The sequence below is a fragment of the Euprymna scolopes genome, chromosome 3 (genome assembly GCF_053919585.1).
Source record: "Euprymna scolopes isolate OS-2025 chromosome 3, ASM5391958v1, whole genome shotgun sequence".
Classification (NCBI taxonomy): Eukaryota; Metazoa; Mollusca; class Cephalopoda; order Sepiida; family Sepiolidae; genus Euprymna; species Euprymna scolopes.
In genome coordinates this window covers 55,717-67,854 of record NC_136484.1, presented here as the reverse complement: position 1 = coordinate 67,854, position 12,138 = coordinate 55,717, and the positions used below count along the sequence as shown (strand labels likewise).

Here is a 12,138-nt window from a genome sequence, read left to right as displayed (position 1 = left end):
TTTAAAACCCTGTTTTTTTTAAATTAATTGAAAAATAAACGCAATTAAAAAAATTTAATTGATAATTGAAACTTTAAAAACATATTAAACATTGAAAAATTACTTATCTCACAAATTAACGTCCAGTCTTCATACAAGAATTCGGTTATAATAAATATATCTTTCCCAAACTTAAAAATTAAATCTTTTTTTTTTTTTTTTGGAGAGAGAGAGTGCTTAAAAATCGCCGGGGAGTGCCGCCTAAAATTTTAAAGAAGTAAATTTTAGGAGTTTAGTGTCTTTCAAAGACGGTTATCATAATTTATTATCATCATTTAATTTCCTTTTTTTCCTCCCCCCACACCTTTCCACGTGGTTCAGTAGTTAAACAGTGCTCCTGTTGCTGTCAGTCAGCTATCTTTACCTAAGTTTTAATTTTTCATGAATAGAATCAGCATTTTTAAAAATTATTTTTTTAGTTGTATATATTGTATTTACTCTTTGAAGTTAAGGAGGGTTAAAAAAATTGGTGACACCTAGATGGTGACGTAGGAAAAAAAAAAAAGACACTAAATTATCGACCCTCACTAATAAAACTGCTCTGAGTGACTAGTTGGTAATTTTTTGTTCCTTTTCTTTTTTATTTTGCTCCTCCAATTTATTTGGATGCTTCATAGTTAAATGTTTTAACATGTTGGTTGTGGTCATGTTAGATGGTTTTATTCATTGCGATATTTTAATTTGACAGACTTTGGAAATGGCTTTCAACTCATCATCTTCATCAGCTTCAAAAATTTTCCATGTAATACTTTTTTTGGACTTTGGCGTTGTGCGTTCTATCCCAACCATTATCAATGGACCAGAGGTCATCTCGTCAGCGTCAGACAGGGCCAAACTATTTGCAAAGAACTTTGCAGCTAATTCTACCCTATGCCACGAAGGCCATCAACTCCCCATATTTCCTCCTACAACACAGAACAAGCTAGGTAACATACAAATATCCGTGCATGAGGTCGCCAAGCTAATCAAGAACCTAGATTCTAGTAAGGCAACTGGCCCTGATGGCATCCCAATTATAGTGTTAAAAAAGCTTCAACCAGAACTTGCTCCCATACTTACGAAACTATTTAAGCGCTGCCTTAAGGAGAAGTGCTTTCCGACCCCCTGGAAGACCTCATCAGTTTGCCCTGTATTTAAGAATTAAGGTGATAAGTCCTCTCCCTCTCAGTACAGACCAATAAGTCTCCTGTGTGTCATGAGTAAGTTGCTGGAATCCATATTAAATAGAGAAATAGTCAACCACCTCAGCAGGAATAACCTTCTTAGTGACACACAATATGGTTTCCGCTCTGCAAGATATACCGCAGATGTGCTGACGGTTATATCCCACAGGATTAGTGAATCTCTTGACAAAGGCTTCTTTCTGGGGAAATTGCTCTTGACATATCAAAGGCCTTCGACAAGGTATGGCATAAGGGTCTACTTCACAAGATTTCCGGCTACGGTATAACTGGAAATGTTTTCTCAATCATTAAATCATTTCTCTCTGATAGGCTCATAAGAGTAGTGGTAGATGGACAAAAATCGGAGGCCTGCAATATAAATGCTGGAGTCCTTCAGGGGTCAATCCTGGGCCCAACTCTCTTCCTGATCTACATCAATGACCTCCCTAAACACATACTTAAATCATTCGTTGACATCTATGCTGATGACACGACCATCTACGGCAACACATCAAAGGCTGTAAATGACAAAGTTCTCTCGAATTCTCTCTCCTCTGATCTCGAGCGCGTGGTTCAGTGGGGGAAGATGTGGCTGGTTACCTTTAATGCATCCAAAACTAAACTCCTATCCTTACATCATCAACGCTCTGATCCCCAGCTGGCATCAATTGTGATGGATGGCTCTCGTCTGGGTGAGGCCCCGTGTTTTGACAAGCTTCTGGGTTTGACCTTTACTCCTGATCTGAAATGGAACACGTACATCAAGTCTGTTGCCAAGGTCGCTGGAAAGATGGTGGGATCCTTCTACCGCTCCAGAAGATATCTCACTACTGATGCAATTCTCTATCTATATAAGAGCCACGTATGTCCAAGGATGGAGTACTGTTGCCACATCTGGGCAGGAGCTGCTAGAAAGGACTTGTCCTGCCTTAACAGAGTTCAAAATAGACTTCGTAGCCTCTTTTCCTACAACTTTTTTCTCACAGAAGTGATGTTGCGAGTTTGTCTCTGCTTTATCATTATTTTCATGGCAGGTGCTCGCCAAACTTTCACAAGAAACACCTGTCTTGCAGAAAACACTATCAATAATTACACCCACTCTTTCTCTGTGCCTAAACCTAAACATAGATTCCATGAACAAAGCTTCTTTCTTAGAACTGCACGCCTGTGGAACTCTGTTCCGTCTGCCTGCTTCCCTCCGGACTACAACTTGGATGTCTTCAAGTCCAATGTTAAATTCCTAATGAACCGCCCCCCTAATTAAATACTTTATCAAATCTCCACACTAACGTAATGTACTTGCAATAACCCTTATCCTTGAGTGGCTTCCGGGCCTTGATAAGTGGTGATCACTGTGTAAAAAAAAATATCTGCTAAAAAAGACAAAAAGAAAAAAATATAAAGGGATGGGGCGGTAAATTGTACCAACCGGTAGTTAACAAAAAAAACTTATAGAATTTAATTTTTGAAACCAATGTATAAAAGTTTACATAATGAAATGCAAATATGCATTTTCTTTTGAATTTTTTTTTTTTTGGTTGACTGTATTCAATTCACACATGGTTGATGCAGTTCAATATTGCTAAACTATAAGTCTTAAGAAAAATTCTATTTATAAATACTTTTTAAAATGAAATTATTTAATTAATCGTAAATATTATTTAGACATAAAAATTAATTCATTACAAAACCTTTTAAAAATATATATATTAATTTCTTTTTCGTTCGGCAAAAAACTGCGCAAAACACTTTTAATTTTCAATTTAAAATTCTAGAAAAAAGATTATATTATTCTGCTTTTAATATAATCAAATTCAGGGTTTTATCTTTCTGGAGAAAAAAAAAAATTAAAAAAATGGATTTTATTTCAAGGAAAAAAAAAAAAAAAACTTGACTGAATTGAATTAATTACCCTTGAATTAACGAAGGGGTTATTTAATAACTTTAGGTTTGGAAGAGATAGGTATGGGGTCGATTTTTTTGAAACTTCAAAAGAAACCGACTACTGTCAAAACTTTGCGAAATAATACAACGTGATCAATTTCATTTTAGAGATATTTCTTTCAAAAGCCTTCTTTTAAAAAAAGAAAAAAAAGTACATTGTTCTATTAAACCGTTTACTGTTTAAATAATTTAACTTTGCTCGTTTTATTTTAAGAAAATATAAGTTGAAAAAGCATTTTCATTCAGTATTAGAAGATTTGTCAATAAAAAAAAACAATCGACAAAAAGTTAAGCGTTTTTTTATTTTTACTCGCAATGTAGAGCCCTGCATACTTCTTTTCAAGTTAACTCTTTTGTAGTTTTGATTACAATAGATCTGAATGAAGGGAGGGGCACTAAGCATTGCCCTGTTAATAATGAATTTCTTTGGTTTCTTTTTATAACATGCTACATTTCTCTCTTGCGGTTAGAAATATCAGGAAATTTTTTTCTTTTTTTCAACATCAGACTAAAAGAATCGTAATGAAGGAATCGGAAAATTAAGGTATTTTTTAACGATGCGATTCCGATTCCGATACCTCCCAAAATACACGATTCTTACGATTAACGATTCCGATTCCGATTAATCGTCCCACCACTAGTGCAAATATAAACTTTAGCCCCAATAAATCAAAACTGGTATACCCGAATGGAACTGTATTCGACATTAAAGAAAATGAAAGACTATATTATTTAAATAGCATAGTCCCATCAAAAACCGCCTGCCATGATCTACAGACATGGCATAAAATTCTTGTACACTGCAATATTCCTGATATCAAAAAGTTGCCGACTGTAGTTGATTGAATGCAAATACAAACATCAAAAACCTTCAACTGCGACGTCTGTACGCAAGGGAAAATGACAAACTATCAAAACAAGATACCAGACAAAAAGGCCAAAAAAAATCCTATCAATGGTGCATTGTGACTTGAACGGTCCTGTAGAACCGATGGCCAGAGAACATTATAGATATGTGTTGAATTTCGTAGATGACCATTCAGGTTTAATAATGGTTTACTTTTTAAAGAATAAATCTGATATCCTGCTAGCAACTAAGAAATATCTAGCCGACATGGTCCCCTACGGTGAAATCAAGTGTATTCGCTCTGACAACGGTACGAAATTAATCAATAAAGACTTTGAACTTTTACTAATTAACCATCATATCAGGCATGAAACATCAGCTCCTAGATCGCCACACCAAAACAGGACTGCTGAATATGCGTGGCGGACACTTTTTGAAATGGCAAGATGCCTACTCATTTAATCTAAACTCCCTAAAAACCTCTGGACGTATGCACTTATGGCGGCAGCCTATATACGCAACAGGTGCTTTAACAAAACACTATCTAAAACTCCATATGAATCTTTCTGCGGTAAAAAAAACAAATTTAAGCAGAATACATATATTTGGTTCAACTTGCTTTGCATATATAGAGAAAAAGAGTAAATTGAATATTAAAGCCGATAGAGGTATATTTCTTGGATACGATAAAAACAGTCCAGCCAATTTAATATTTTTTCCCGAAAAAAATAAAATAAAAAGAATCCGGTGTGTAAAATACACAGACACGTTTAATTTTACAGGCGAAAACCCGTCATATGAAGAAGATGAAATTATATTACCTCAAATGATTAAAACAAACGAAAACGACGGAGACGAGAGTGTCCATGATGATGATGATGATGATAAAATCGAAAGATACCTCAAAAGAAATAGAAGACGAGCCAATTTTTTTGTGGTCGACAATATAAAAGATTATCAAATCGACTATTGCTATTCAATGGAAAATGCACCAAAAAGTTTCAACAAAGCAATTAATTCAGAACGTTGTGCTGAATGGAAAATTGCCATGAAAAAAGAAATAGATGCCTTAACCGAAAATGATACCTATAGGTAGTGCCTCTCCCAAGCGATAAACATGTTATTTCTACCAGATTGGTCTTTACAAAAAAGAGTGCAGCATCAGGCGTAGAACAGTACAAAGCAAGATTTGTTGCTAAGGAGTACTCTCAGATTTATGGTAAAGAATACTTTTCTACGTTTTCACCGACCACAAACCTAACGACAATCAGAATTTTACTACAAGTCGCATCACAATATGACCTAAACATCCATCAAATGGATGTAAAAAATGCTTATTTGAATGCCCCAATAGACTGTGAAATTTATATTACCCCTCCAGAGGGATTTATAATGAAAAATAAAAATAGCGTGTGGCGACTTAACAAGTCATTATATGGTCTAAAGCAGAGTGCTCAATGTTGGAACACAGTATTTCATGATTATATTATTAAAAAACAATTTAGACAATGCGCTGTAGACCCCTGTTTATATACCCAACACAAAGACGATAAACTACTGATTTTGGTTTTGTGGGTCGATGATATCTTAATCGCATCAAATTGTGACATAATGTTCACTGATGTTAAGAACAAATTAAGTAAAAGATTCAAAATGACCGATCTTGGCAAAATATCCTGGTTTCTGGGATAGAATTTACTCAAAGCAAAGGACTTGTTACGATGACTCAATCGAGATACATCGACAAAATACTATTAAAATTTGGAATGGGAGAGTGCAAGAAACGCTCTACACCGGTCGAAAATGATATTAATAAAAATATACACACAGAATCTGAAATAATAAATGACACACAATATCGCGAAATTATAGGTAGTCTTATATATTTAATGACTGCAACCAGGCCCGACATATGCTATACAGTAACAAAATTGTCACAAAAATTATCACGACCGACAATGAAGGATTTAAACAGAGCTAAACAAGTCCTACGTTATTTAAAAGGAACTAAAGAACAGAAGTTAGTATTTAGAAAATCAAGAAATCCCCTAAAATTAGAAGGTTTTTCGGATTCAGACTGGGCAAACAACGAAGATCGCAAGAGTGTATCTGAATATTGTTTCAGACTCTCAGAAAATGGGCCTATTATTTCATGGAAATCTAAAAAGCAACAGATTGTATCTCTGTCTACATGTGAAGCAGAATTTATCGCGATCACACACACGACCCAGGAAGCACTCTACCTTAAAATATCCTAAAGACTATTTTAGAGCCAGAATTAATTACAAGCCCCGTAATAATTAATTGTGATAATCAAGCCAGTATAGTCTTAGCACAGAACACGATAAGCAACCAAAGATCTAAGCATATAGATATAAAATACCATTTCATAAAAAACAAGATAAAAAAGGAATCCATTATTTTGAATTACATATCATCAGAACAAAATATCGCTGATGTATTTATGAAACCCGCAACAAGGATAAAGCTACAATGTTTTTTCTCAAAACTTGTTGGGGAATTCAAATGAATAATTTTTTTTTCACTGCCCTGTATGTATATAGATTTCTATATATCAAAAATACAGACCAGCGAAGTTCCACTTATGAGAAGGCTCTTACTTTTTTGCATGAATATCAGCGGAAAACCCTAGGGGTAATGCTCAGAGTATATAGATTTCTATATATCAAAAAAAAAAAAAAAAAAATAGTCCTGGACAAGACGTTAAACTGTATCCATTTTATTTGTATTAACATTTTAACCTACTAATGTGTAACTAATACTTTTGCTTAAAAAAAACAAAACAAACTCTTTGTAATTTTCCTTTTTGACATTTGAAACACAATTAAAAATGGCGTCTTTTTAAATGCTAAAATTCTAAGATCCAAATGAGTTCTAATTTTTGTTATGCCTAAGTGAATATAAAAATATATATTCATTTTTGAGCAGAACAAACACAAGGGACTTCCCCATTATAAAAAATAGGGAGGATGTTGCAATATTTTGGTGTTATAATGGGGTATGATCCCACACAGTCAGACGATTCTATTTATAAACGATGCTGCTAAGAACTGACGAATCAAATTAATTCACGTTCTGCTACCAACCAATCAGAAAACAGAATTGCTTCATAAATATTAAACCTTTTCTGGAACAATTTCACATGTTCTTTTCTATCTCGACACGGTAAGAATATTTTGTTCTGTGGAACTGTCTACTACAAACAAGTCACCTCCCAGGACTTATGTGCGAACCATCTGAAACTGTTCTGAAACTCAAAATGGCTTACACTTCTTAAATACCAAAGAAATATTGCAATATATTTATTTTTAAATAGTTCTATGTTTAGATTTAAGTTTTTTGTACATAAAGCACATTACAATTCAACTTTGAGCTCTCCAACTTCTTTTCTGTCTATGGATATATGGCATTTTTAAGGAATTGCAGCATATTTATGCACATTTACTGCAGATTATTTGGAAACCATGAACTTTTCAAGATTTTCAGTCGCATATTCTGATTCCTTGTACAAAAATACACTTGTATGGTAAATTTCATTGCTTAATCTTGTGTTTTAACAAAGATATGACATTTTTACTAAAAAAGTAGTGTAAAAAATGTGACGAAACTCATATGGTCTGAAAGAGAGGAAAATATCCAAATGTGTGAAGCACAAAAATAGCCATAACTTCTTTAATTTTAATTGGATTTTAAAAATTTAAAAAGATTCTTTCTTAGCTCATCAAGCTCTTTCTATATATTCCAATATTGAAATATTTTTAGCCATTTCAATTTTTTCATGTGTATTGCTATTTTATTATGACTAAATGTGTCTAAAATGTTGTTCTAAAGTTACATAAGATAGTGGTTAGTAGTCTACACATAATAAGTTTGTATGTGGCATCTGTTGTTGCAAATCTACAGTACTTTGGTCCAGAGAGGAATTTCTGCAATCAAAATATTATATATGGAGATATACTTTTGAGTCACTGCAGCCACCAATATAAGAAACGACACAGCCAGAATAGATGAAGAAGAACATTATGGAGATAATGTTGGGGTCAGCGGCTGTTGAGCTGGGTAACATGTGGGTTTCACAAATATGCAAGTTTTTTTTTAGGTTTTATAAAAAAACAGTCATTTACTTACAAGAATGTGTGTTCCATCATTGTTCTTTCCCGCATATAAAATTGCACCAGGTGTCAAACGTACTGAAGGCTACCGAATTAAAAAGGAAAAGTTAAATTAAAATACAAATAAGGCTCACCAAGCAAAAATCTAAACATGTAAAAACCAATTAATTATAAAACAGAATTTACCATGATAATGACAACCATTAATCATCTCTACTTATATATAAACTAGCTAGCGGAAGGAGTACGCCCAGCTTTACCTGGTTGTTAAAAAAAAAATTCTGTTAACGGGGGGGGGGGGGGGGGGGGCAGTCGTAAAATCTGCAGAATTATGATATTTCAATGTACATAAAAAATGTGACTGAAACTGAAAGGAAAATTTGTAAAATAAAAGTAAAAATAAAAACAGATGAATTAAAATGTTTATATGGAAAAAAGTTCTAAATATAACTAAATCAAAAAAAGTTATAAACTGTTAAAAAAATGTTAAAAATGTAAAATAAAAACTAGTTAAATGTGATACCCGTTCAAAACAGACAGAATACCTAAAAGGCAAGTATTTAGTTTGTCTGCTTAAATTAGTTTCATTAAAAAGTCATCAAAATATTTCACTCTGCAATTCATCAGCTTCTTTTTTATTATTAACTAGCCAGCATTACCCAGGTGTTTGGAGGTGTGTGTTGAGCAAAAAAAGAAAAGAAGTGGTAGTAGGCAGGCAGGCTCGAACCCATACCCCGAAGGAGGAAAAGAATGTGAAAAAAAACATGACGTCTTTGCTGTTGCACCCATCATGAAACCGAAGGTGATGAATGTTTAAATTAAGGCTAGTCAATTGAAAAGAGGGGATGACTTTCGAAAATATCGGCAAAAAAAAAAAAAACGACCTCTCCCTGTAGAAAAGTGCCCCGTTGAGAGTGAAGGAATTAATGTTTTTAGTAGTGTTGGGACGATTCCTAATTTTTATACGATTCCGATTCCAGGAAAATATTGATTAACGATTACGATACCAAGTACGATTCTGATTCCGATTCCTAGGGAATTATTGTTTTGAAATATACCAGGTAGTTTTATACTTATGGTCGGTAGTTCCCAAATATGTTCCCTAACTTTGGAAGAGATATTTTATGTCTACACCGTCGTGTTTTGGTTTAAATAAAATTATTATATAGTAAACTAAACGGAAAAATTAGCAAAATTTATTTTAGAGAAAATTTATTTTACTTAATTGGAATACAGAAAAAAAACTCAAAGAAAATAGAATTTATCCTTCAAAGAAAAAACAAATAAAATAGAATTTATATAACAGAACAAAAACAAGAAAATTAGAGAATAAATACACACGATTCATTATTTTGGTCCTCATAATTAACAGATTTAATGAATTAAATAAAAAAAATATAGCGGAAGAGAAAGAAAATATATACTAATTAAATATAAAAGATAAATATTTAATTTAATAATTTATAAATGAACGTGCGTAATGAAAAAAAAAACAATATACCATGTGACGTGGCGCTGTAGATACAAAATAACCTTTCCAAAGTTACCGACCATATATGAGAAATACCATTAATCGAAAGTTTCTGTGTTCTATACCAAAAAGGTAGGTATAGCGAAAAGTTACAATTAAAGGAATTTCAAAAACGATTTTTTGTTTGGCTATTGATAGTTGTATTTGTGACGGCAGTTCTTCAGACCTCCATAATTCACAAGGAGTAGTTAACACCTATTATTTTTTCTTACTTTTTCATTGCTTTTACACGTTGTTTCTAACATGAAGAATAAGTTTAGCCAAACTAATTTTGAAATAGGGTATATCAAAGGAACACATATAAAAATGATACCACTATAAAAAACAAATGAAATACTAGATAAAATTGAGCAAACATAATTACCAAAATTACAGAAAAAAATAAAAAAATAAAAAAATGGTGAAGTTTGAGTGAAATTAATTATTGAAAGAAAATTAATTGAACTAATAGAAATGTTAAATAAAAAAATGTCACATTTCAATATTTTTTAATAATTAAATTCTCAGGGTTGTCGAAATTAAAAATTAAGTGATTTTTTTCTTATTAGACTTCTTTCGAAGCTTGTTACCTTGAAAAATACATTTAAAACCCTGTTTTTTTTAAATAAATTGAAAAATAAACGCAATTAAAAAAATTTAATTGATAATTGAAACTTTAAAAACATATTAAACATTGAAAAATTACTTATCTCACAAATTAACGTCCAATAAAGTAGATCCAGTCTTCATACAAGAATTTGGTTATAATAAATATATCTTTCCCAAACTTAAAAATTAAATCTTTTTTTTTTTTTTTTTGGAGAGAGAGAGAGTGCTTAAAAATCGCCGGCGAGTGCCGCCTAAAATTTTAAAGAAGTAAATTTTAGGAGTTTAGTGTCTTTCAAAGACGGTTATCATAATTTATTATCATCATTTAATTTCCTTTTTTTCCACCCCCCCAACGCCTTTCCAAATGGTTCAGTAGTTAAACAGTGCTCCTGTGGCTGTCAGTCAGCTTTCTTTACCTAAGTTTTAATTTCTAGTTAAAAGAATTTTTCATGAATTTTTCAGCATTTTTAAAAATTATTTTTTTAGTTGTATGTATTGTATTTACTCTAAGGAGGGTTAAAAAAATTGGTGACACCTAGATGGTGACGTAGGCAAAAAAAAAAAAAAAAAAAAGACACTGCAATTTTGACCCTCACTAATAAAACTGCTCTGAGTGACTAGTTGGTAATTTTTTGTTCCTTTTCTTTTTTATTTTGCTCCTCCAATTTATTTGGATGCTTCATAGTTAAATGTTTTAACATGTTGGTTGTGGTCATGTTAGATGGTTTTATTCCTCGCGATATTTTAATTTGACAGACTTTGCAAATGGCTTTCAACTCATCATCTTCATCAACTTCAAAAAGTTTCCATGCAAGACTTTTTTTGGACTTTGGCGTTGTGCATTCTATCTCAACCATTATCAATGGACCAGAGGTCATCTTGTCAGCGTCAGACAGGGCCAAACTATTTGCAAAGAACTTTGCAGCTAAAATACCCTATGCCACGAAGGCCATCAACTCCCCATATTTCCTCCTACAACACAGAACAAGCTAGGTAACATACAAATATCCGTGCATGAGGTCGCCAAGCTAATCAAGAACCTAGATTCTAGTAAGGCAACTGGCCCTGATGGCATCCCAATTATAGTGTTAAAAAAGCTTCAACCAGAACTTGCTCCCATACTTACAAAACTATTTAAGCGCTGCCTTAAGGAGAAGTGCTTTCTGACCCCCTGGAAGATCTCATCAGTTTGCCCTGTATTTAAGAATTCAGGTAATAAATCCTCTCCCTCTCAGTACAGACCAATAAGTCTCCTGTGTGTTATGAGTAAGTTGCTTGAATCCATATTAAATAGAGAAATAGTCAACCATCTCAGCAGGAATAACCTTCTTAGTGACACACAATATGGTTTCCGCTCTGCAAGATCTACCGCAGATGTGCTGACGGTTATATCCCATAGGATTAGTGAATCTCTTGACAAAGGCTTCCTTTCTAGGGCAATTGCTCTTGACATATCAAAGGCCTTCGACAAGGTATGGCATAAGGGTCTACTTCACAAGATTTCCAGCTACGGTATTACTGGAAATGTTTTCTCAATCATTAAATCATTTCTCTCCGATAGGCTCATAAGAGGAGGGGTTGATGGACAAAAATCGGAGGCCTGCAATATAAATGCTGGAGTCCCTCAGGGGTCAATCCTGGGCCCAACTCTCTTCCTGATCTACATCAATGACCTCCCTAAACACATACTTAAATCATTCGTTGACATCTATGCTGATGACACGACCATCTACGGCAACACATCAAAGGCTGTAAATGACAAAGTTCTCTCTGATTCTCTCTCCTCTGATCTCGAGCGTGTGGTTCAGTGAGGGAAGATGTGGCTGGTTACCTTTAATGCATCCAAAACCAAACTCCTATCCTTACATCATCAACGCTCTGATCCCCAGCTGG

At 33.5% G+C, this 12,138-nt stretch overlaps 1 protein-coding gene across 2 annotated transcripts in view; it reads right to left on the bottom strand.

The window, feature by feature from the left end:
- LOC145252663 (branched-chain alpha-ketoacid dehydrogenase kinase-like) overlaps nt 1-12,138 on the bottom strand; it is a 145,674-nt gene that overhangs the window by 89,911 nt on the left and 43,625 nt on the right. For both annotated transcript variants that reach the window (XM_080112439.1, XM_080112450.1), the window contains exon 3: nt 8,143-8,211. In XM_080112439.1, the coding sequence (XP_079968565.1) occupies nt 8,143-8,211 (69 nt within the window). The remainder of the gene's footprint in view (nt 1-8,142; nt 8,212-12,138) is intronic.